Below are 26,960 nucleotides of genomic sequence, written 5' to 3'. Positions count from 1 at the left end.
CAAATCATTTCCCCTGCCCCTGAAAAACCTGGGTTCCTATGGAGGCCTTCCTTCATTTGCAGCTAGTTTTAGATTACAAACCTGGAATCTAGGAACTTTTCTTCTGGTATTATCACTGAAGAATGTAAGTGTTTCTACAAGAGGGGGATGAAAGATTTGATTTTGTTTTAGCCATGAAGACTTGAAGTCTTTTAACTATCATATTCTGATTTCACTTGCATTATAAAAGTGTCTGTAAGGAAAAACATTACTTTATTTGTGTAGTTACACTAAATAACTTTTTTTTTCTATACACTTATTTTCTTTTTTTGTGTGTTCTAATTAGCAAAAAGAGGTTGGCTGTGTCTCTTCCTTTGGTTTCCAAACTTCGTCTTCAGAAATGACTAATCAGAGCACTGGTAATAGTTTCATTTTTATGCCTGATCTGAATATGCAAGCATCTTATACATTTAAAAAATACTATTAGTGAAATAAGTAAGCTAAACAATTTCAAAACCTGGTGCCTAACATTAGGATTTTAAATCCATGCTTGAACTCTTAACTTGCATAGTGACGCTTATTGGAAGTCAGTGGGGCGTTGCATGGGCTCAGAGATCCACCTCTGCAGAGCAGATTTGCAAGACTGTGTGGTTAAACTTTAAATAAATGGCCTAATGTTGATAAATTGAACTCAATAGGAACTGCAGAGATTCTGCCTCTTTGGAAATGAGATTGCTGCTTGAGTTAGAAACCTAATTTTAGGCTCACAGTTGTTTAATTATAGATGCACACTGCCAGGAAGGGTCAGGAAGGAATTTCCCCCCAAGTCAAATTGACAGAGACCCTGGAAGGTTTTTGCCTTCCTCTGCAGTATAGGGTACAGTTCTGTTTCATGTAAGTGGATTGTCTGTAACTTTAAGTCTTTAAATCATGATTAGAGGACTCCAGAAATGGTCTATTACATGAGTGGGTGGATGACATTCTGGGACCTGCAATGGGTAGACAGTCTTGATTATCCCCTTTGGCTCTAAAATCTATTACTGTTTCTTTTTAAATTGAACTGCTTTTGGTGTACCAACATGAGCATATCCATTGTAATTTAAAATTTTCAAATGATATGGTGTAATTGTTCATCAAATATTAAACCCAAAATGCAAATAAAAAAATATTTTACTACTCCACACCAACTTTTCCTTTAAAGATATGTTAGATTTTTTTTTGTTCTTTTGATTCAGATGCAGACCCCGATGCACCAGTATTTGAGATGCTGTATGAGAGAAACCCAGCCCGCAGCAATTTTGAGAGACGCCTGGAAGTCAGTACCAGACCTCTAAATATTATTTACAATCCACAAGCCATTAAGAAAGTAGCCGATTTCTTCTACAAGGGAAGGGTTCATACCTCAGGTTAACCTTTTTTGTTTTATATTTTTTTCATGTCTTCTTTATTTTCTCAAATTTGATTGATTTCTCATATTTAGTAAAGCAGCAATAAAAGTTCCCATTGTAAATACAAATAAAGAAATAGTGTGGAACTTCCCTTGATTTCTGTTGCAAAGAAAGTGTACCTTCAGGATATTCCTCTACACATCCACCTTTAATTTACACCTCTTGAAGATGCTACATTGTCACAATCTGTCCCTTTTTCAAATCTGTCTTTGCCAGTCCTGACTTGGTCAGGGAGTGTCTTCCTTTTTACAGTTTTTATGTCCCTTCCATAAGGACTTTTGTAACCCTTGCTTGACAGGAGGACTTAAGGCCGGAGTTTGAACTTTGTGTCAGCTGCCATTAAAACTTCAGCTGTGCATGTTTGCTTCTGGGGGCGGAAAGGATGTGAATAAGGAACAATAAATTATTCTTTTTGAGTCCTTAGTATTTGAATACTAATAGTTTGATAGCAGCAAGATGTGGGACAAGCCTAGTACAGAAATAGTTTTCCTTCCTTTTCACAAGATCCGAATATTCCTCAAGGGACAGGGATATAGTTAGGAAGGATTTTGGCTGCCTCGTTGCCCCTCTTATAAATTCCCCTAAGTACTTTCAGTCAGGTTTTGTTCAGGAAATTGAAATGGAAGGTGTGACCAGTCATAAAGTTCAAAAAAGAATTTAGAAATCCTTTGTTTGCTTAAAAGCTCTGTTTCTGGTAAGTAATCATTTGCAGTACAGTTAGTGTTTTTTTGGCTGTTATTGGCAACAGTCACTCCAGGTTATAGATACAATCTTTGGCTATCTATTTTCATGCGCTTTCCTGGCTTTTGTTTAATCTGTTAAAGATGAAAAAATTATAACTCTAGCTTATATTTTTAATGTTTTATAAATCACAGTCAATAAATACAAAGGTTCTCACTGCTTCTCCTTGACTTGGCCATACGTGAACAAAATTATACATATTCAGATTTGAATCTTTTGTGCAGGTTTTGGATATCAGTCTGAGCTGGAGGTGAGAGTGGCTGAAGCGGCTAGAAGACAATACAACAAACTTAAAATGCAGACAAAGGCTGAAATCAGGCAAACGATTGATCGTTTACTAGTGGGAGATTTCATTGTAAGTGTTTTTTTTTTTTTTCCTCTAAAAATTGCATTGAGTTTTGTTTCCTTGCCTTTGATTTTGGTTGCTGAAACACTGAAAGGCTCCTCGGAGATCCCCAGATTTCAAGTTCCCGTTGAAATCGGTAGAAGCTGTTGGGTGTTGCTCTTTTTTGAAAAATGTATGTAGTAGTCATCCTGCAGTGAAGAAATCCAATTTTTCAACGCAAACAAACACAAAAGTAGTGAGTGGCTGAGCAGTTCTGTCCTGTTCTTGAGCTTGTGAGATGATTTCATACTACCTCCTCACTGGCTCTAATATGCAATAGCAGTCTGTACTTTCATCAAAGCTACTATATCATATGACTCACTTAAAGGATGTTTCCTAAGTTTGTTGTTTCACCCATTCTCAGAAACTTCTTTGCCTTTCTTATAATTAAAGGGTAATAGTATTAGTAATTTACATGTGATACGTTTCTAAGGCTCTTTTCTTTGAGAAGAAAATAAGTGGGCTCTGATATTTTTTCATAAAACATCAAATTCATGTTATGCTTACCCACGTAACCTAATATCATTGGAAATTTGCTATTTGAGATTTATAATTTGTGTAGGATTGATTCTTGCATTGGTTTTGTAATGAGAAGGAAAATATTCCTATTGGAGTATGCTTTTACTGTATTTCATTTTATTTTATTTTATTTTCAGGAAGACAGCAAACGTTGGACAGTGTACCTCAATATCTCTGCCCCTCAGGTGATCTTCCCTGATGATTTCAGATTTGTGGACCCAGTGTTAGTAGTACTGGATCTGGGGAGAATATTACTTACCAATTCCCAAGGTATGGCCTGGAAATAAACTGTACTGTCTGTCTATATAAGGTAGAAACATATTTGTTCTATTCTAGCATTCTTTGCCTGGACACACATACAGTTTTACTAGTATTAACAGCATATTTATTGAGATTTTTTTAAAGGTAGGGTGATAGACTTTAGTCCAGGGTTGGGGGTGTGGGAGACCTTTTTTCGGTCAGTCGGGGGAGCCACATGTAAGTGAAAAGCAAAACAAAAAAAAAAAAAAAGTCTCTTAGATTTGGCCCTCCACTAATAAGCAGGAAAAAAAAGGAGCCACACTCATTTACTTTGCAGCTTGCACTCCAGCCTCGTTGGGGGCAAGGCTTAGGGTAGGGGTGGGGACCCCAGATCCCGGGAGCTGACTGCAATCCCCGGCTTGCCTGAATCCAGCCCCCAAGGCTCATCATTGGGGAGCCCATGCTGGTGCTTCAACCCCCCTGCCACTCACTCACAGGACTGGAACACACAAAATCTACTAGTCTGGCCCCCTCTAGGCTCTCGTGTGCAAGGAAAATGTGGGGAGTGTCGTTGTCGTCTTCTCAGTCAGGGGCTTCTCACTTTTCCTCTCACTTGTGTGCAGCCCCTGACTGATTTTTCTGTGGGTCAGCGGCCCCTGACCCAAGAAGGGTTTTTTACCCCTGGCTTAGGGCTATCCCCCAGGGCCAGTTGAACTCTTCTGGAGGTTTGGGGCTTGTGGATTTTGTGGAGCCCCACTAGGCTCTGGTTTGGTCTTAAAAATGCGAGGTTCAGTGTGTGGGAGGGGGCTACCAGGGAGCATGGTGGTGCTGCAAGGTCTGGCCAGGAAGAAGGGCGCAGGACAGGGCAGGGGGTTTTGGTTCTGGTCGGGAGGGAAGGTGCAGAAGTGGGCTGGGTTTGGAGGTCTGGGCAGGAGGGAGGATGCAGGAGCAGGTTTGGGTGGGAGGCACAGAGTTTGTGGGCACCTTCCACCTATCTGGTGCAGCTTCGGGGGGAAGATGCAGAGCTACCTGTGCCTTTTCCCCAACCTGCAGTAGTGGGCACTGCCCAATCTTCTTCCATTGGCTGGGATTCCCTGCCAATGGGAACAGGGTAGGGCTGAAAGCCAGCACAGGGGACAGAGTTGCCCTGCACTGCCATTCCCAGTGGAGAGCTATTTCCTCCCCTGCCAGGCAGAGCCAACCATATCTTTCCGGGATTCACCCTACGAGGCTAGGGACGCCCCCTACCATCTGAAGACTGAATAGGGCTGTTCAGATCTGTAACCTGTGTGTCTGGCACATTTGGGAAACTGGGAGTGCTTATCACAGGGAATTGGAGGAAAAAAGGCTTAGAAACAGAGATATGTCTAGAATCTTCTGAAATGGCTGTCTCAGAGAAAGCATGTTTTGAGGATGTTCTCCAAAATGTGGAGCCCTGTGACACTACCCTAGGGCTAATCTAGGAAGAGTGGGAGAAAATGTATTTTCTTGTTTAGTATCCAATAAATAAAACAATTTATTTTATAATTAAGCTTAACTCATAGTGCCAGTAGTAATGTACAAAAAATAAAAAAGGAGCTCAAACACTATAAAAAAATTAAGTTATGTGAACCAGAGTTGCTTAAAATACTGTCTAGCTAATAAATAACTGTTATTACATTGGATTCCTCTCTTTACTGTTCATTTTTGAAAATGAAGCCATGTGGCCATAAAAAGACCAAGTTTTAATGTCTGCTCAGTAGAAAATAGCATGAGACTGATAAACTCTGCAGCCCTGGGGTATAATTCTGGTCCCACTGAAGTTAATGGGACTTCTGCCTTGACAGAATTTCACCCTCAATGATACCTTAGAGATATCATTCTACCTCTTTCTAGCATATCGACAAACCAATTTCTGCAAGATCTTCACAGCTTTTTTTAGTAACTGCTATGTTATCAACTTAAACAACAAATAGTATGGTAGCACTTTGAAGACTAACAAAATAGTCTCATGAGCTTTTGTGGGCACAGCCCACTTCTTCTAATGACCAGAGTGTTGTATGTCCGGAATCAAAAACCTATGTTGTTAGATTGAGCTGGGCAAATGCTGTGTAAGCTATTTCCAGAACATCCACTTGGGTTCCCTAGTAAGTTTATAAAGGAATTAGATTCTTTTGAATGACATGATTTTTCTCTCCTTTCAAGGTATCAAAGGTGGAAATTTGCCAGATTAATTGCCTTTACTGATTCTTGTCTATGGATAGTAAAGTTGATTTGGTACAAATGGGTTGATCCTGCTGAAGTAAATTGGCTTACTTCAGTGGCCCTTGAATCAGGCCAGAAGCATTGTCAGATACATCAGTTCAATAAAGTGAAAAATGTTTTCCTCTAATCTCCTTCAGTAATAGTAAAATAATGTAATTGTAATATATAATTGAATAACACAAAATCACAGAACTTTAATTTTTTTTAAATTGAATTTTAATATGTTATGTGTGTCACTTTTGTACCACCTATAAGAAAGAGTGGTAACTTTTCTTTTTGCTTTCTTCTTTTATCAAAACTAGTGCTAAGCGACAGAGTATTTCCCCTGACAATTTCTTAACCTTTGTTTAAAATCAAAATACAGAATAAGGTCAGTGTTTTATAAGTAACCAAAGGAAAAGAATGTGTGAGTTTGATAAATCCCTCCTTCTTAATTTGCAGATGAGTCTAAAATGAAGAGTATTGATGGTTTATTGTCAGAGGTCAATGAACTGAGTGATGATGAATATAAAACACCCCTAGCAACTCCTCCCAATACGCCACCTTCTGAGTCCACCACAAGTTGTGGAATCAAAACTTCTGAATTGGCTGGAATAGAGATCAGTGAAGAGCAACTACAAGCACACTTAATGAGTAAAAAAATGTATGAAAGATACACATTGTCATTTATGGATCTTCAGATTATGGTTGGTCGAGTGAAGGATAACTGGAAACATGTTCAGGATAGTGTTGTGGGTCCAACTCACGTGGTAGAAAAATTTAATGTTCATTTGCAGTTGGAGCGCAGACTGATATACACATCTGATCCAAAATACCCAGGGGCTGTCCTGTCTGGGAATTTACCAGACTTGAAAATACATATCAATGAGGATAAAATATCAGCTTTGAAGAACTGTTTTGCAAGGATGAGTACATCTGAAACTAAGTCTGCAGATGTGTTGCATATAGGGAAAGAGAAGATTTTCACAGAGGTGGACCAGCACGGAAGTTTGCATGATTCTGTAATGAATTTAACACAGAGCGTTATGATGGTTGAACAGCATACTAGAGAGGTTCTTGTAGAGTCTCAACTTCTTTTAGCTGAATTTAAAGTTAACTGTATGCAGTTAGGTGTTGAAAGCAATGGGCGCTATATCTCTGTACTTAAGGTTTTTGGCACCAATGCCCATTTTGTGAAGAGGCCTTATGATGTAGAAGTGTCACTAACTGTTCATGGTTTGCTACTGGTTGACACTATGCAAACATATGGCTCCGATTTTGATCTTCTGATGGCTTCTCACAAGAATCTTAGTTTTGATGTTCCGACAGGAAGTCTTCAAGATGATAGGGCACAGTCTCCTATTTGTGGACCAAATGAAGCCTATCCAATTAATGTGGCCAATTTGACAGAGAAATGTGCTGCATCCTCAAATACTTCATCTGGTAATTACGCAAAAGATCAAGAATCTCTGATTAAATTGGAATATCAGTTTGTGAGTGCAGAATGTCCATCAATGAATTTAGATAGCACAGTCCAAGTGATATCCGTGCAGGTGAACAATTTGGATATCATTCTTAACCCAGAGACAATTGTTGAGCTGATTGGGTTTCTCCAGAAATCTTTCCCAAAGGAAAAAGAAGAATCTAGCCCTCAACCTTTAATGACTGACTTGGAAAGAAATTTCAGGGGGCAGGAAACCTTTCAGTCTACCTATGCACGAAATATAGATGTAGAAGTGGACATTCACTGGCTAAATATACTCCTCCTTAGGACAGTTGGAATGGCAAACGGAGAAAAATATGGCAGGAAAATTGCAACAGCAAGCATTGGCGGCACCAGAGTTAATGTCTCTATGTGTAGCAAGTTGGAAGTAAACGGCTCTCTTGGCTGCTTGCGCCTTATGGATCTGACACAAGATAACATTAAGAGCCAGTATGTTGTCAGCATAGGGAATACAGCAAGGTATGAAAATCTCATCAGTGATACTGGCTACTTTGAATCTATGTTTGCCAGGCCTGAAGATGAAAGTAGCCTCTCGGATGCTTTAAGCTTCAATTTCACAGAGCAATCAAAAGAAGAATGTTCCCTGAATCTCAAAATGGCTTCTTTACATTACAACCACTCAGCTAAATTTCTGAAAGAACTAACTTTATCCATGGATGAATTGGAAGAGAATTTCTGCAGCATGCTGAAGACAGCAGCCACAAAAGTTACCTCTGTTCTGGCAACTAAAACTGCTGAGTACAGTGAAATGGTTTCTCTCTTTGACACAACACCACGGTCAAGAGATCTTTTCAATTTAGAAGATAATGAGGAAGATGGGTTTGGATCATCATCTCTCAAAATTGATACCATTAAACTTATCTTAAATGTAAATGTTGAGTCGCCAATTGTATCAATACCTCGCAAGCCAGGTAGCCCTGAACTGCTTGTAGGACATCTAGGGCAAATATCTATTCAAAATTTTGTGCCAGGAGATGACGAGTCTAGAAGTGACAGACTGCAAGTTGAAATTAAAGATATTAAAATGTATTCTTTAAATAGCAACCAGTTTATGGTCAGGAAAGAGCCTACATGTGAGATGACTCATGGGGTGCACTCTCCTTCAGGTAGTGGCAGTGTTACTAGCCAAGAGGAATCCAACTTTACTCGTCATGATTTTTTTGAGTCATTACATAAAGGTCATGGTAAGTACCATGAAAAACTCTGATCTCTTCTTTTTGCCTGGAACGTATTATTAGCATGGGGTGTATTTGAATAAATCAGTCTTTTTTTTTTTTTTTTGTTTGTTTTTTAAAGGGAGGGAGGGAGGGACTTTTCCTAAAATGTGCTGTTTGGAAATTTAATTACAATGTGGACAAATAATTTGTATCCAGATTTTGCAATACTAATCTGAAAATTCAGTAGTTGCACCCATGCACAGCCTTGCTAAAATATAATCAGAGCTACAGTTTTTAAATATGTTTTAGTACAACTAAAGATTCACAATTAGATCAGCAAAAGTAGAATTATGTTGTCTTTTCCGCGGTGTGCTTATTCAGTTAGTTTTAGTCTCCAGGTTAATCATGTATTCGGTGGGTGGTGTGATTTTTTTAAATTTTATTTTAACTGTTATATTTTGGTATGATCTGGTTAGTATTTAATAATGTAGATGTTGGGCATAAAAATGTATGTTGTTCTTTTAATAACAGCTTTTCACATTCTGAACAACACCACTATCCAATTTAAATTGGAAAAGATCCCAGTAGACAGAGATTTAGAGTTGACATTCCCTTTGAGCAATGAAGACCTTGGAATATCAAGCATTATGAGAATTGAGGGGAAATTTGTCAATCCCCTTCAGGTATGATACTTTAATATTTACCAGTATAAATCTATGTTAGCCATTTTTTTGCTGAGCGACTTTTTTGATTATATAGAAGAACAGTGTAAGGGACTGAGTTGTTTAGGGTACTGAAAAATGGAATACAGAGCTTTCTTCCTCCAGATTTCCAGTCTAAATCTAACCCAGGACGATGCTGTCCAGAAGTTAGTATCATAAAGCATTTTGGTAGTCTGCCTGAAATATGTTGATGCTGTCTCATTCCTAGTCATCCTCCAGCTACATCACCAGAACACCCACTACAGTTGTCCTAATTGGCATGCTTGTTAGGAATCTCAGTAAAGGTTAAGGATTGAAGGACACTAGAAAGTATCCTTTCATCCCATATCGTTTCCCCAAAGTCAAGGTATTTTTCGGGTGGGAAGCATATACAGGCAGTCCCCGAGTTACGCGGATCCGACTTACGTCGGACCCGCAGTTACGAACGGGGTTTGCTGCCCGTCTCCCTGGTCTGCTGGAGACCAGCAGACCAGGGAGACGGGAAGCAAAGCCTCTGAGGACGCCAGCAGCGGGACAGCCACGGCGCGTCTGTGCTGTCCGCTGCCCGCGTGCTCCCCGGCTTTGCTCCCCGTCTCCCTGGTCTGGGGAGACGTGGAGCACAGCCTCTGAGGACGCTGGCAGCGGGACAGCCACGGCACGTCTGGGCTGTTTGCTGCCCGCATGCTCCGTCTTTGCTCCACGTCTCCCCAGACCAGGGAGATGGGGAGCAAAGCCGGGGAGCACCTGGCCAGCGGACAGCCCAGACGCACCGCGGCTGTCCCACTGCCGGCGTCCTCAGAGGCTGTGCTCCACGTCTCCCCAGACCAGGGAGATGGGGAGCAAAGCCGGGGAGCACGCGGGCAGCGGACAGCCCAGACGCACCGCGGCTGTCCCGCTGCCGGCGTCCTCAGAGGCTGTGCTCCACGTCTCCCCAGACCAGGGAGACGGGGAGCAAAGCCGGGGAGCACGCGGGCAGCGGACAGCACAGACGTGCCGTGGCTGTCCCGCTGCCGGCGTCCTCATAGGCTTTGCTCCCCATCTCCCTGGTATGCTGGAGACCAACAGACCAGGAAGACGGGGAGCAAAGCGGAGCAAAGCCGCGGAGCACGCGGGCAGTGGACAGCCCAGACGCGCCGTGGCTGTCCCGCTGCCGGCATGCTCCGCGGCTTTGCTCTGCTTTGCTCCCCGTCTCCCTGGTCTGCTGGTCTTCAGCAGACCAGGGAGATGTGGAGCAAAGACGCGGAGGACCCGGGCGGCGGGACCGCGGTGCATCTTGGTCCCTCGCCCGCGTCTCCCTGGTCTGCTGGGGGGGAGGAGGCGCAGCTAGTACCCGCCCCCCCAGCAGTCCAAGCTTTTCTCCGGATGCCTGTGGTAGAGCAGCTGGGGCGCTGCCGGTTGGTCCCGCAGCGCCGCTCTGCGCGCTACTGGACCAACCCGGCAGCACCCCAGCTGCTCTGCCCCAGGCGTCCCCAAGTCAGCCGCTGCTGAAACTGACCAGCGCTGACTACAGGAAGCCCAAGGCAGGGTTGCTGTGCCCCGGGCTTCCTGGAATCAGCCACTGATCAGTTTCAGCAGCAGCTGACTTGGGGACGCCTGGGGTTCTTAAGTTGAATCTGTATGTAAGTCGGAACTGGCGTCCAGATTCAGCCTGTTGAAACTGATCAGAGGCTGATTCCAGGAAACCCGGGGCAGAGCAACTCTGCCTCGGGCTTCCTGTAGTCAGCCGCTGGTCAGTTTCAGCAGCGGCTGAATCTGGACGCCAGTTGCGACTTACATACAGATTCAACTTAAGAACAAATCTACAGTCCCTATCTTGTACGTAACCCGGGGACTGCCTGTACTGCCACTGCCTGGGTGCATTACTGCTGTGGTAAAAAGGAATTAACTCTTCAGAGCTGTCCTTCTGGTAATTTTTACCAACCTTAATTAAAAACAAATTCTGTTAAAACTATGTTATGACATGGCATTTAGAAAATCTCATAGTTTCTATAACGAACACAAAGTTATCATTGATCAAAAATGTTGTATCTTTCTCATTGTGATTGAATCCCCCGATTTTTAATTTAGCATTTCCAATGCAAGCTTAGTGCGACTGCAGATATTGAAATCTTGAATTTGTGGAACAGTTCAATTTCTGTACTAGCTTCTATGCTGTATGCAGGATTTCTCTAGTCAGACCTACCCTCCCTTCAGTCTGAAACAGACTGTTGTGTATTTCAAATATTCACCATAAATTGAGCCAGTGTTTTCTTTAAAGGCTAATCCTTTACCTGTGATATTGATTAGTTGCTGTGGAAATTATGATGGTGTGACAGAGGAGTATAATTTTATGGGAAGAAACTGTAGAAAGATGAAATGTTAAGAATTTATATGCCTTTTTGTTTTGAATGTTCTTAAATCAAATAACAATGGTGGATGGAGGTGGTGCGTAGAAGGAAGCAAAGCAGATACACTTAAGCAGATAAGCAGTCTTGATAATGAATAGAATGCTTTTCAAGATTTTCTACAAGATGTTTTCAGAATTTTAATGAAAGTCAGTTGTTGGGGCCTAAAGTACTATAACAAATTTTAACATTAAGAAAGTATGGAGATATTTTACACACTTGCTGAATATGGAAAATATTGATGACTGTTTTTAAATGCAGGTGGTGCTAGCAAAACATGTGTATGAGCAAGTTTTGCAAACCCTTGACAACTTAATTTACGATGAAGATTTGAATAAATTTGTATCCAGTTCTACATCTTCAACTTATCCTAGTTCTCCTTCAGCATTACTTCGTAGTGTAGGATCAGAGTTCTCGAATGAACGGAAGGAGAATGGATTGTTCAGCCATTCCAGCTTTTCTGCTGTTCCAAACAAGTCGATTCCTGTTAGAGAAACAAAATCTTTTACCCACATTCAAGCAAACTTTCATATTTCAGAACTCCAGGTTCAGTTATGTGGAGATCTTACACTTGGAGCACAAGGTCTGGTCAGCTTAAAGTTTCAGGACTTTGATGTTGAATTCACTAAGGATCATCCACATACTTTATCTGTTCAGATTACCTTGCGTTCTCTGTTGATGGAAGACCTGTTGGAAAAAAGTCCAGATTCCATGCACAAGAACCTCATGGTATCCCGGGGTGCACCCAAACCCTCCAGTTTAGTGCACAAGGAATATCTTTCCCAATCTTGCCCATCAGTATCCAATGTGGAGTATCCAGACATGCCACGTTCCCTCCCTTCCCACATGGAAGAAGCACCAAATGTTTTTCAGTTATACCAAAGACCAATTTGTGCCTCCCGTAAGGCACAAAAAGAAGATGCTGATTCTGAATATCCTTTTACCCCACCTCCTTCTCCAACATTAAGCAAGTCGAAGGCCCCTTCTGGAAAAAATAACTTTGATGATTCATTGGTTCATATCAATATATTCCTAGTGGACAAGAAACATTCTGAATTTTCTTCTTGCTATAACAAAATTAACCGTAGCGTGGATGTTGACTTCAATTGCCTTGACGTTTTAATAACATTGCAAACCTGGGTGGTGATATTGGATTTTTTTGGGATTGGCTCCACTGCTGACAACCATGCTATGAAGCAACAACCTGAGGATATTCAGCAGATGGTTAAATCAGAAACAAATGTCTTACCGACTTCTGAAGTTGAGGATCCTGTAAACACTAAGTTGAAACTTAAGGTACTAGAAATAGAGGTGCTGGGGGTTTACCATATTTGTCTCCATAAGGCATTGCTTTATGGAAATAGTGTGTTTTTAATTTAACATTTTATATTTACAGTGGTGATCATTCATATGTATACTATGCACAGTATTGCAGTAAATCTCAATTATTCCAAAGTCTTTAGAGGGAAATGCATATAAATTGTAATTTGATTATTATTAAACCCTCATTTTGCAAAGATGTTGTATTTGGGGTAAGCGAACAGATTTGATTTTTAGAGGAAAGTCTTGGCTAGCCAGTGTTTTGGAATACTGGGTTTGTCTGTTCTATGATAATTTGAGGAGGACAGAGACTGTCATCTGTTGTGTGGTAGGAGAGTAGTCAGAGCCCCAATACTGTTGCCACCTCCGCAATCCTTAGGGAGCAGACTAGGAAGACTTCTTGCTCCCTTCTAATTTTATCTAGCTAATTGAAACCCCAAAATCTTATCACCCCCAGGCATCTCGGATATTTTATTATGCTTGTCAGAATTTATTTGACTCCTAATTAGGGTCATCCTCCCATGCCATAGATGACCAAGCCTCATGAGTCTTCTAGGGAGAAATTGGCTTTGTTGGGCCCCCAAAACATCCTTATAGTGATGACACCATAACCTTCTTGAGGTTTATATGCTCCACTTAAGTTTGAGGCCCCTGCCAAGTGTCAGGAGGCTTGCCTGGTTTAGGGATTAAGAGGGCAACCACGAGTCTCCTAAAATTTTGAGTGGTGAGTGTGTGGGAAATCTCTGAAGAACCCTTCTAAAGAAGATTTGGGTGGTTAAGCTATGGTCCTCAATGCTCACTGGAGCCCACAATTGTAGAGCTAGTGTGAGCGGTCAATTAAAAATCTTAAGATCCTTATGATGCAGATCCTTAAGATCCTTATGGTGCTCAACAAGCCCCCTATGACTTGCAGTCGGTGGAATTGAGACCCCAAATGAGTCTTATAAGACTAATTAGGTGGTAGTTACACCCATCTAGGTCCCAAAGGTCCTGGTCAAAATTGGCTATTCATTATGCTAGGCACTGACACATAGGAATACAGTTGTTTCCCCAGGGATCTTGCAATGTAATTGTGACAAGGCACAAACATTAAGAGGGAAGGGGAAGGAGGATGAAATTAATTGTAGTAAGTCCTTGAGGGGTTCTGAGTAACTTGAGTTTTTTTTAATGTAAATAAATCTCTACTCAAAAGGATGAGACATGCCTCCCAATATGCCCTTTGTTAGTGGACTGAGTTCATTTAGGAGTCATAGTAGAAGTGTGTCTTGAAATGGCATATGGAGGAGAATCGGGTTGTGAACTTGGCTAGTTCACTTGGATGTTCCATGTATAATGGATACTTGGAGGGAAACACAAAGGCAACTGTGGGAGAAATGGATAGTTAAGGCTGCTATTGGAAGAGTGGAAAATGCAGTAGGAGACTAGCAGATGTGGAAGGATGGGCAGAGCTGTGAAGGACCATGTGAATAAGAACAAAACCCTTGAACTTTATGCAATGACAAAATGAGTGATAAGGGATTCCAACATGGGGCTTGGATCATCAGAAAGGCAGGCAAGTTAGATAGTCTTGTGTGGAGGGCATGATATGGGTATTAATGGCAAAAGTTTTCTTTTAAAATTGAGGGTTTTTTGTTTTTCAATGAAAGAGGGGCTTTACTTCCCCCTTTTCTAGTCAGTTCAGAGTTGGTTCCAGTTATGATCATATTACATAATATCACTCTCTTGTTTTTTTTTTTGCTTGACTAGGTTCATTCCCTATCCTTAGTATTGAATAAGGCGACCAGTGAGCTGGCTAAAGCTAATGTGTCAAAACTTGTCACGTACCTGGAAATGACAGGTGAGTATAGGTGGTAGTTAACATTTAAAAATGCATATAGTTTAGAATGAGGAAAATTCACGGACTTGAAATAGCGTCTTGAACTGGTTTTCCTTTACTGGGCGTTTTTTGCTTGTCAGGTCAGGCAAGTTTGAATGCAGACTTTCAGTAGTTAATTGGTATTGATAGCTTCCAGTGTTTTTCCACACATATGACTTATACTGTATCTTATGGTGTTCCTTGTAAACACTGAAATAGGAATACCCTCATAATACTTTGAAAAATATATTCACTTTAAGCTGTGCTCAAAGCCAGGGTTGTATAGATTAGGTAACTCTGAGTAGTTGGAGGTGCCATAAATATATAGAACCAGTTCATTTTCTGTAAATGGCGTTTTATATCCTGCCATGTCTAGTTTTTTGTAAACCTTTACAATGGTGAAAGACAGTTATGCATAACTATTCTGTTTAAACAGTCATGAAGCCATTCTTTTCCAGTCTTATATTAATTCCATCCAAATGTGTATCTTAAAGAGAATTTCCAGCATGTTGTGAAGAATAGGGTACTCGGTTTAGAGGATTAATCTCACAACAACCTCTTTTTGCAACTTTTGCGCCCTTGTAGCATGCTGAACACTTAAACCTTTATGCTCAATTCATCTAGGACCTTAATTGGTTTCGTTTTTTAATCTTTTTTGTTTTGTTTTATAAAAAGTGACATTGATTTTTCTCAATGAGAGAGATTTTCATATCTATAAAATGTTTAGTTTTCAGAATGTATACGTACTAGTCAGTTTTTAGGCCTCGGGTTTAGGGATGTAAAATCCCATTTAACTGGTTAACCAGTTAAACATAGTGTTTAACCAGTTAGCCGAGTAAAGGAGAACAGGTGGGGGTGGCAGCTGATCCAGGAGCCAGGGCCCGCCACAGATGGGGATGCTTCAGCCATGGGACCACAGCAGCCCCACCAGTTAACTGGAAACAGTAAGGATGAAGCTAACCGGTTCACCTTTCACATCTTTAGAGGGAACCCCACACACATGAAATGAAATGGTTAGTCTATATATGCAAACATTTTTGCCAACATAAACTATTTAGCACAGCCTCTTTATTTTACTTATGGAAATTATTTGCTTTGATTTTTGGAATGTGGTATTTTGTGTTTTCCTATTTCTTTGTTTTTTCAATAGTCTGTTAAAGTCTAGGTTGTCCTAGTAAAGGTAATTGTATCATGCAATGACAAGGGATTTATTTCAGACAGTTAATTAATATTAATATTCTCGAAGGTAGATAATGGCCTTTTCTTGTTTTGTAGATGGAGACTTAGCCCTACAGGGAAGCATTGGAAGCCTGTCCCTAAGTGATCTTACCTCTCATGGAGAGTTTTATAGAGAACGGTTCACTACAAGTGGTGAAGAGGCACTCATTTTCCAAATTTACAAGTAAGAAATTGAACATTTTCTTGTTGAACAGTGTTTAACAGGATATTAAAGCAACAACAAAACAACAGAATGTTTAGCTTATAAACTGTTCTATCTTGAAAGCTGTGATGTAAAAAATCTACTGTTGTATCTATTGTATACTTTTTTTAGGAATTTGATTGGTAATTTTAATTAATCAACATATACCTGGGAAGGCATTTTTTAGAAAAGTTGTTTATGGTTCTGCCAAGAGTGATTTGAAAAACAAAAACAAGTTTGATCTGTTCTAAATAAAATAGCACCTTGTTTTTTTAACTTAACTGTTTTGAGTTACTTGATACTATTGTTAAACAAAGAGTTTATTATTATTAGAGCAAAAGTTAACTTTAAAACTTTAGAAAGAAGCATGTTGTGTAGATAAACACAGTAAAGACCTCATCCTGAGTTCTTTGCAAAGAAAAAGCTCCCATTAACATAGAGGCAAAAGTCTCATTTTAAGGAAGTTGGCATCAGACCCAGAAAAAGTATATGCACATAACTCCATGGTCGTCTTTAGTGGCCTAGGGCTGTGTGTTTATGGAAGCAGTGGCATATTTTTCATAGTGGCAGGCTACAGAGTGTATATACAGGCAGTCCCCGGGTTACGTACAAGGTAGGGACTGTAGGTTTGTTCTTAAGTTGAATCTGTATGTAAGTCGGAATTGGCATCCAGATTCAGCCGCTGAATCTGGACACCAGTTCTGACTTACATACAGATTCAACTTAAGAACCCCAGGCGCCCCCAAGTCAGCTGCTGCTGAAACTGATCAGCAGCTGATTCCAGGAAGCCCGGGGCAGAGCAACTCTGCCTCGGGCTTCCTGTAGTCAGCCGCTGGTCAGTTTCAGCAGCGGCTAAATCAGGACGCCTGGGGCAGAGTAGCTGGGGTGCTGCTGGGTTGGTCCAGTAGCGCCAAGGAGCGGTGCTGCGGGACCAACCGGCAGCGCCCCACCTGCTCTACCACAGGCCCCAGGCTTTGCTCCACATCTCCCTGGTCTGCTGAGGGGGACACTAGCTGCGTCCCCCCAGCAGACCAGAGAGACGCGAAGCAAAGCGGCGGAGGACCCGGGCCGGACCCGCGGCCGCTTCCAGATCAGCTGGAAGCGCTGCGGGTCCAGCCGGGTCCTGCGTGGCTTTGCTCAGTGTCTCCCTGGTCTGCAGACTCGAGAGACGCTGAGCAAAGCGGCGCAGGACCCGGGGCCGGACCCGCAGCGCTTCCAGATCAGCTGGAAGCGCCGTAGGTCCGGCCGGGTCCTGCGCCGCTTTGCTCAGCGTCTCCCTGGTCTGCAGACCAGAGAGACGCGGAGCAAAGCCGCGCAGGACCCGGGGCCGGACCCGCGGCGCTTCCAGCTGATCTGGAAGCGGCCGCGGGTCTGGCCCCCGGGTCCTGCGCCGCTTTGCTCCCCGTCTCCCTGGTCTGCTGGCTCCCGCAGCAGACCAGGGAGACGGGGAGCAGCTTTTCTCGCCCCGGAGGAGGCGGGCGGCAGGACCAGGCGTCCCGCCGCTCCAGTCCTCCGGGGCGAGAAAATCCCCGTTCGTATCTGCGGATCCGATGTAAGTCGGATCCGCGTAACTCGGGGACTGCTTGTATACAGAAAGAGCAAGGAAGGGAGGATGTGTGCAGAGTAGAGAGGGGACTTCCTTCAATGTTATACTGCCAGCAATCTTTGGACCCCTCAAGGGGATCAGCTAGTGTTATGATTAAAAATCTGAACTATTCTAATGACTAGGGCTCGACAAATAATACAATCTACTCGCTCGTGGCGAGTAGATTGAAACCCACAAGAGCCGGGTTTGGGTGATCTGCGCATGCACAGATCACCGGACAGCACGGCTGGAGAGCGGGGCTCACCACGGTTTGGCGAGCCCTACTAATGACGTTTGGAGTTTTATTGTGTCCTCAAAGCTTCCCATTCAGTACAAATGATACCTTTGGTACCATCTGTGAACTACAGTAAACTTGTTTCCACTTGTCTCACTTTTAGAGTTAGGCCTTTTCAACATTGTCCTACAGCAGTTGTGCTCAATTTAAATGACATTTTGTTCTATGTATTCAAATGTTTTGAAGTTAAATGTCTTGTCTTCATTATTCTGTCACTTGCAAAATTGTTTTGTTAGCATGAAGATCAACTTAAACTAATAGAACACATTGACATTCAGAGTTGAATGTTCTTTTACTGCCACTTATGATGTAAGTGTTGTAACACATAATACAGTGTTAGAGAGATAAAATATCACTGTTCTGGATATTTGCAAAATATAGGCATGACCTACTAAGTTAAAGATAAGTCAAAATTCAGAATTTCATTTTTTTTCTGATAGCTTGATTTAATCACAGTGGTATATATACGAGTGCATAGTAATTTAGGATTTAGTTAAGAACTTATTCTTTCAAATTGTGCTGTAAGTTCAGTTTTTAGTTGAACAAGTGTAAGGTATTGTTACAATTATTAAAATGATCACTTTTTATTGTAACAATTTGCAAATGTTGCTGTTCAGGTGTAAGTGAACTTGAAATTGTGTAGAGGTTTTTAATTTTTTATTCAATTATTTTTTTTATCACAGGTATGGGCGACCTGACCCTTTGCTACAAAGAGAGTGTGATATTCGTGTCAGCTTGCGGATGGCATCAGTTCAGTATGTGCATACTCAGCGCTTTCAGGCAGAAGTGGTATCTTTCATCCAACATTTCACTCAGCTTCAGGATGTCCTAGGGCGCCAGAGAGCAGCAATTGAAGGACAAACAGTATGTTTGTTTTTTCCCCCAACATTTTTCTTAGTATAGTGTAGACATTCCTGGCTTTGAAATATGTCATTCATTTGTTTTACCACATCATCTCACAGAAACTTGAGAAGTATTAGGCTGTAATGAGGTCTGATTTCTTTATATTATACGAGATGCATAACATTGCTAGCATATGAGATGTTATGAGGGATCAAATTTACTGGAAATCACTTCTGATTTTTTTTCCCCAAAAAATTACATTTTAAATGTGCACGGGTAAGTGTATACTTATCTCTGTGATTATGGTAGCATATAATTTTTTGCAATGCAACCAGGGCCAATAAATGAAGTTCAATCAGTCTTTTAACAGTTATCCTGTGTGTCACACCTGTATTATAAAAAATAAAATTATAAATCTCTTGTAGAAGTTCTAATTGGTGAATTTACAAGGAAACTGTATCCCCTTTCTGCAGGAGAATGGATATGATGATCTAATTGATTTTTTCCGTTTGTAATATCTGAAATCCTAAACTGTTCTTACTCTACAAGTTAATTCTTCCTGTTTTTGAGTAGTATTTATTAGGTGATTGAACATTATTTTAGTAATATAATTTTTTTCAGAAATGTAATAGAAATATTTGTATTCTGAAAGTGTCAAAATGTAGAAACATCTTGGGGTTCTGTTGGAAGAAACAGCCATTTTCATGGCATATCATCTTTTGATAATGACAGATATTTAAGATGTTGGATTTTGTATAAAGAATTTTTTATGGCTTCTTCTTTGCCATGTTTATACATTTTTGTGGAGATTATTTGTGTCAGGAAATGAAGAGAGATTACATACAATTCATTTGCTTTTCACTGGCCTGTGGGAATTGATTATATTGTGCTTTTATCTGACTGTAAGGTAAACTCTGAAGGTGAAACAGTAAATGCTGGCTCCAATTTCCTGTTTTCTGAATTTAGATTGGTTCTTCTCTCTGTTGCAAAGAATGCCTGATTCTTTCAGGAATTCTTAATCCTACTTAGTTTAATTTTGCTGATTTGATGTAGACAGTCAAAACCCTCTCTTTCATTTGCTTTTCAAATTTCAGCCTGATCTGTTTTCACTAAGAGAGCTGATGAAAAATATTGTTAGCTGTAATGATTTACAGATGTGATTATTTACTTCCTTTCAATCTAGGATGAACGTAAATAACAATTTTGTAGCTAACTTGAAATTTTGATATTTTTAATAGTTCAGTTTTACTTCAGTTTACCATCTTAATATGTAATTGAGTTTGGCTGGGACAGTAAAATATTTTATGCTTTACTCTTCTTCCACGACTTCTGGCTTGTTCTCACAATATTCATCAGCCCTTTCTTTCCAAACAAGTCATCTGTTTCTGTATAGCTGAAACAAGAATTTGCTATTGTAGGTGGGGAGAAATTTTAGAATTTCTCAGGTTTCAATCCATCTATATATAGTTTCCAGGTGTAATATAAACATGCTACTTATCAACATTTGTCAGTAACATAGCAAAAATTTAATTGGACTGCCTATGAATGTATTTTAATAATAAAATGGCTAAGTGCAGTAAGAGGAGAAAGCAATTTCATATCAGATATTAAACGCACTAGAAAATAAATTTTCCCTTTGAAAAGCTTATATACAGAGAGGTTACAAAAATGATTAGTGATGTTACAGGATTATCAAAAATGTTTGCCTTCTGGTAAATTATTCTGTGGTAAATTATATTTTAAATTGGATTTTTATTACACCAGGTGAGAAATCAGGCACAGCGAGCCTCTCGAGTTTTTCTTGACATTGAAGCTGGTGCTCCTGTTCTGCTTATCCCTGAAAGTTCCAAGTCTAACCATCTTATTGTGGCTAATCTTGGGAAATTGAAAGTTAAGAACAAGTTTCTCTTTGCAGACACACCAGGTACCTTCTCGTTAAAAGACAAGGTAAGGACAATTGTGTATATTATCTTTCTGAATTGAAAGAATATTCCTTACAGGTTGAGCCTCTCTAGTCTGGCACCCTCAAGACCTGATCGGTACTGAACCACAGGAAGTCAATATTGTAGTGAATGGGTCTCTTTTTTTTTTTTCTCCCCCTTTTTATTTCACCCTAGCAAATAAACAGAACAATGCTGCTTAATAATGTATTACGGTACTGGTATGCCATATATAAGCCTACGCTTAGCCAAGGCTTTATCAGCTCTCTTCACAACAATTAACTGTATCAACACAAGGAAATACATAGATCAAGCATAACAAATATGCTTACACTTATCAGCATTGCCAGCATCTCCACTGCTTGCTGAGTTCTTATGTAAAGGTAAATTAGAGCTGAATAACTGCACAGAATCCTGAGAGCCAGGACTGGTGGCTGTAAATAAACTTTATGGGACTCTGGGAAACTTGGCCATGCTCTTGATAAGCAGACATTGAGGTAACTAAAATCATGCCATACCGTAGATGTTGCCAGACCAGTGTGTGCTGGACTAGAGAGGTTCAGCCTGTATTGATCTTTTTTTTTTTTTTAATGCATCTATTTTATGTCATTAAATGTCATTCAAAGTGTCCAGAGAATTTTCTTTTCTTCTCTATGCCCATAGGCTATTACATCACCACACACTTTAGAGGATACAATGGAAAATAGTATTTTAATCCAGTGTTTCTCAGTGGACCGCAGCCCCCCTAGCAACTTCCCAAAGCCACCTGCAGCCCACTTTGAGAAACACTGCTTTAGCTGATAGTATATTTTTCTCGTAAAGGTCAGTGTAATGATTTTGTGGGTTCCCATTTCTTAACAAGTTTATCCCATCTTTCTATATTATTTTGCATTACAGTCTCATCTGTCTTGCTGCTAATAAAATGGTTTCATAATATTGAATGAGATGTACAAAAAGTCTTTCAGTTCCTTTGCCTGACTGCCAGTGCTCTTTCAATAATTTGTCTCTAATCTCAGGATTTGAACCAGCTGTCAAAAGCCAGATAAAATTCCCATTGGGTCAGTAAAGTCAAGTAGGGCCAGATCTTTAAGAATAGCTAGAATGTTCTTGATAAGAGAGGAGTTTTAGAGCAGAAGTGGTGTGATGCATTTTCTCCTTCCTCCCTTTCCCCATAACAAAACCAAGCAAAATTAAGTGATCCTGATAATGAGAAGAGGAACAGTATAATATGTGGAATTTGTATGGAACCTTCCTATTCCACCTTTACCTGCAAGGTAGGTTTGGGATCAGTTTCAGGTTGTACCTCCCTTAACCAGGACTCCATGGTCTGGCAACATCCATGGCCTGGCATGGACCATGGGATGTTCCTGGACCCCAGAGCCCAGGAAGAGGCAGGTCTGGCGGTGAGGCAGGAGTGCTGTAAGGGGCACCAGAGACTCAGGAGGAGAGAGAAGGGAGGGGGGAAGGATAGAGAAATACAGAGTTCCAGTCCCATCCCCCCACCCTGGCTGCAGTGCTCTGGTCCTAGCTGTGGAGCCAGACACCTGCTGAGCTCTACCTCAGCTGCAGAGCCAGGTGACTGTGGAGCTCTGCCCCAACTGCAGAACTTTGGCCCTGGCAGTAGGAGGGCCAGAGTCTGAGACAGCAGCCCTAGCTTAGTGGCAGCATCACCACGAGGGAAGGAACCTTCCCTGGTCCAGCAAATCTACTCTTGCAGGATCAATGAGGTACTGAGGGTGCCGGACCAGCGAAGTCCAACCTGCAGGGGCAGACTGGCCCAGCTGGATACTGGGAATTTCCCGATGTGCCATCATCCAGTGGGCCGTCGTGTCCGCACACCGTTGCCCCTCACTCCGAGTGGCTTCGTGTCCATGCTTTATGCGGCACGCAGAGCCTGACCCGCCGCTTGTGCCGCATGCTGGACATGACACGGGGCGGAGTTTGAGGGGTACGCAGCGATGACGTCATGGGGAGTGCTGTTCTCAACCTATTTCCTGTGCTTATTTTGATTGCTAGTACACTCCTGCCAACCTGTGCTTAAAAGTGTGAAGTGTGTTTATTACAAGGTGATAATGGAATTCTAATGGTGAATTGACACCCTGCAATGTTGCTGCATTGATAGATTAAAATGGTATTTACATTAATATTTGGCAATCAGGGAGAAAATGTATGAATATCAATCACTTTAAGTCTTGGCATAAGCAATTGTATTAGTAAATGTTGAATAATACAAGATGTGTGTGTCATTTGGGGTCTTTAATTGAATTTTTTCTTTTACTCATTTATTTCTGAGGATTTGATTTTGCAAGGCAGTGCATACGAAGATTCCATTTTATGTGAGGTATTAATATATCTTTTCAGAGGTGTTGGGTGTTCATTTAAAGAAAAAAGATCATTGTGGAATTCAGCATTCATGCACGTAATATAAAAATGTTACTTTATATATTAAAAAGTGAATTTTTTGCAGTGATTTTGTAGAATTCCATAAGTGTTGGATTTCAGTTTATTTTGCTGTGTTCTTACACTTATTTCTCCTTTAAGTTTTTCATACATGCCTGAAGAGGACCATGTTTGGATTTTTAAATATAAATTTATAAATTTATGGGTGTGATTTTTGGGTTGCATGCTCTTTAACTAGATAGGAATATGATAAAAGTTGCATATAAAGAAACCTTAAACTTTACAACTAGAAAAATTTAAAACTAAAAGGAAGCATTTGAGGGAAAATTTAAAGACATGGAAATTACTAATTGCTCATGAGTGGGGTGCCATTCTGAAGCATCTCAAGCACAGCACAAAATTGAAAGAACAAATTCTAGTAGTAGGGGTAGGAAAGTGAGAAATACAAGATTGCTGAAGCAAATGAGAAAAGTAGGTTGTAATTAGTGCACAGCTAGATGAAATGTAGTTTAATCTAATGGGTGTGTTTAAAAAAAAAAAAAACCCAAATCCATAAAGGTAACTTTGAATTGGGTTTGGATTATAAAGAAGGTGTATAACCCCCCAGAAGTGCTCAGTGAGAGGTATATGAGCATTAATGGGGGGAGGTAGTAAATAGATCCCAAGACATTAACGTATTTTTAGTTCCTTTCCCACTGTTCAGAAATCCCAGAAAATTAAAAAGCAAAATAGTAGGTCCTTTGCAATCTTCTGATGTTTAGATATTGTGTTTTCAAGATGGAAAACTTTAGTGCACAAAACTGTTAAAATCTAAGTGAAGAAAAGGTGTAATACTAATCATAAACAAAGCTCCTCTTCTTTCTGTGGAATTGTAAATGTAAAGGTGGGAAATGATTTAAGGAAAAGAGATATGGGTTTTTATGTTGTGGACTAATGGAGAGTTAAAGAAATAGTTCTGCTGCACTTGGGGTGCATTTTATGTCATGCATAAGGTGTCTAGAGTATATGGAAAGGCACCATTGAAAACTTTTTACCCAAGTGTTCAAAGGCCTGAAAATAATTAGCACAAATGGATCATAAAATGTATGAAATCTGACACTTGCAGTTATATCAGAAATATCTAATATATTACCCCTTTAATTAATAATTTTAATGAAATATTTTTCTGAAAGTTTAAAAAAAGTCTATGTAGACTTTTCACTCCTATTTTCTAAATGTATTAGACTGTAAATCTTATTCTAGTGAAAATTTATGAGTAATTTAAAAACAGGGACAAAAATTTCATATGTGATTATATGACTTCATTTTGGAATTGTTCTAATATTTAAGGAGAGCCACAATTTGGAGTGACATTTTGTTTTGTTTTTCAAATAGATCATTTTGTTTATGGTTAGTGGTTATACTACTTTTTCCACTTTTCTTAGTTTTTAGAAAATTACTTCATCGATACTCCATGTATTAATCTATTTTAAAATGAGAAGTGCAATCTCTAATATAAATCACCGTATTCCTTTCACTAACAGGATTCTGTTCCATTTTCTTCACCGCTGGGAACCCCAAAACATAGCATAAAGAAAACAACAAGTTCAGATGAATTTAAGGGGGTTATGAGCCCGACAGAAGGGTTATTCATGAGATCATCTTCTGGAACTAATATGAATCTGAAAAGCGAGTCTGGATTGAGTACATTGACTAAACAGCAAGGACAACCACCAAAATCACCTCTTACACAAATCTCTGACAATCCAGGTATGTGAGAGATAATAGGGCAGCCTACTTAACTTTCCCTCATTTTACTATTCATATGGAGGGTGTAGGAATGTGTCCTTCCTTTTTGAACAGTTGTAATTAAATTTCATAACACCATAGATAACAGAAGAGAGAGACCATGCATGCCATGGTGATAAAAACCTAGCTAGATTTCCCTATACACTGCTTGTCCACAGAATTGAACTTCAAAATCTAAGGTTTCATTTTTAAGATTTAAAAAAAAAAATGAAATTTTAATGAAATATGGAAACTACCAACGTGTTCGGTATATTAGGTCCTATGTTCCTTATTTTCTTGCATAACTTCCTTATAGAGGAAGGAAGAAGCTGAAGATTTGGATAGCAGAGCAGTCAACATTTGGAATTCTTGTTTCTGGGAATGAGTAATAAGCAGTTTATATATGTGAGCATGTGTCTAATCCAGCTCTCACTGAAATCAGTAGGAATTAGATTGGGCTTTCAGTGATCAGCAGTAATGTAATTAACAATGGTGAGATTTTTGTGTTTATCTTTAACTTTCGGAATTTGTTGTTGCTGTTTTCACTCTGCAAACTCAGAGAGATGTTACTACACCATTCACATTTTTAAGGTTATGTTTGCAACCACAAAGATTAAGGACATAAGCAACTAGTCACTAGTGAAGCAACTAGTCGATTCCTCCCTCCCCCCTGCCCCTTGCTGCCTCTATCCGAGAGAGACAGCAAGGGGTGCAGCAAGAGCTGGTGCTGGGGGGGATCTGGCTTAAAAGCCAGTGCCCCCCAGCACCATCTCCGTGCGAGGCAGGGGAGGTAGAGGCACGGTGGGAAATGGTGTGAGCGGGAGCTGAAGCAGTCTCTGCTCCTGCCACTTCTGCTGTGATTCTGCTTTTGAAATGCACTTGAGCCCCACGAGGGCTCTTGTACATTTCAAAGGCTGAGTTGTGTGCTGTAAGGAGCGCGGGGCCAGCGGGGAGTCGCCCCTTGAACTCACTGCTAGGCTTCCTTTTGAAATATACAAGATCCCCACTGGGGCTCTTGTATATTTCATAGGCTGAGGCACCACAGGGATTGGGGAGTCCCGCATTGGCCCCCGCTCCCTCCAGGGCTTCTGCTTTTGAAATGTACAAGAGCCTCACTGGGGTTCTTGTAAATTTCAAATGTTCAGGTGCTGCAGGGAGCACAGGGCCAATTCCCTGCTGGCTCCATGCACCCTATGGGGCTTCCGCTTTTGAACTGTAGCAAAAGCCCAGAAGGCTATTGCTACAGTTCAAAGGTGGAGGCGCCCTTATAGACCAATCAAATGGTTGATGGAAATCCCATTGACTGTTTGATTAGTTAGTTAATCTAAATTTAACATCCCTAACAAGGATTAGAAATATAACTTTTGCCTGAACATGAAAGTTTAAATTTTGTAGCACAGTTCTGCTGCATGACATGGATTCCATGACACATTCTGTGCTCACATAATTGAGGAATTGATCGTATGAGTTAATGCATATGTGTATCAGATACCACAGTGATGAGTGCAGCAGCAGCAGAACATAAACAGAAGAGAATTATTTCCATAATAAAGTCAACTTTCTTCTGTAGGTGGTTTCATTAGTTTAGAACAGGCCCATTGACGGTGGGGGAGAGGTGCAGAGGGGGGCAACTGCCCCAGGATCCAATGATTTTGAAGAGCCCAGGGCTCCTGGCTACCACTGTTGCTACTGTGACAGAGGTGGAACCTGGAGCTCTGGGCTCTTTAAATCATCGCACAAGTGCTATGTATTGGATAGCTGTAAAGGCTGGGGAGAAGATGACCGTGTGACACCTTTTCCAGGGACCCAGCATGGTGGTCAACTCCCCTGGTTCAGAATGCTTAATCTTATTGATATCTGAATCTTGTGTATCTTCCAGAGGATCATATCTGCCTGTTAGACTGCATTGTGGTTGATCTGCAGAACATGGACATCTTTGCTGCAGAGAGATACTCTGGAGAATATTCTAAGGGAAAAGAGAACACCAGTGCAGATCTGAACTTCCCTTCCTACTTTGTGAGGCAGACAGGAGGAAGTCTCTTAACGGAACCTTTTGGATTAAAGCTGCAAGTAGAGAGAAACTTAGACAAGTGAGCCACAATTATCTGGATAATTTCACACTCTATACTGTGGTTTAATATATAATGTTAACTCCACAGTGGAATACACAGTTTAGTCTCCCCCCATTTTTACTGATATTTTTGAAATATTGCTACCTATGTTACACAGCTAAGGAGTTTTTAAGTAAATATGA

The 26,960-nt window shown here is 40.7% G+C and overlaps 1 protein-coding gene across 9 annotated transcripts in view; it reads left to right on the top strand.

Annotated features, from left to right (window-relative positions):
- The window catches only part of VPS13D (vacuolar protein sorting 13 homolog D), a 224,840-nt gene that overhangs the window by 34,460 nt on the left and 163,420 nt on the right, over window positions 1-26,960 (top strand). For all 9 annotated transcript variants that reach the window (XM_089773059.1, XM_075906826.2, XM_089773062.1 and 6 more), the window contains 13 exons: window positions 326-398; window positions 1,215-1,385; window positions 2,393-2,523; window positions 3,210-3,342; window positions 5,998-8,223; window positions 8,728-8,879; window positions 11,543-12,577; window positions 14,348-14,438; window positions 15,732-15,858; window positions 18,440-18,620; window positions 20,364-20,546; window positions 24,463-24,688; window positions 26,586-26,796. In XM_089773059.1, the coding sequence (XP_089629185.1) occupies window positions 326-398; window positions 1,215-1,385; window positions 2,393-2,523; window positions 3,210-3,342; window positions 5,998-8,223; window positions 8,728-8,879; window positions 11,543-12,577; window positions 14,348-14,438; window positions 15,732-15,858; window positions 18,440-18,620; window positions 20,364-20,546; window positions 24,463-24,688; window positions 26,586-26,796 (4,940 nt within the window). The remainder of the gene's footprint in view (window positions 1-325; window positions 399-1,214; window positions 1,386-2,392; window positions 2,524-3,209; window positions 3,343-5,997; window positions 8,224-8,727; window positions 8,880-11,542; window positions 12,578-14,347; window positions 14,439-15,731; window positions 15,859-18,439; window positions 18,621-20,363; window positions 20,547-24,462; window positions 24,689-26,585; window positions 26,797-26,960) is intronic.

The sequence above is a fragment of the Pelodiscus sinensis genome, chromosome 24 (assembly GCF_052426305.1).
Source record: "Pelodiscus sinensis isolate ZL-2025 chromosome 24, ASM5242630v1, whole genome shotgun sequence".
Taxonomy (NCBI): domain Eukaryota; kingdom Metazoa; phylum Chordata; order Testudines; family Trionychidae; genus Pelodiscus; species Pelodiscus sinensis.
This window is presented reverse-complemented; position numbering and strand designations above follow the sequence as displayed.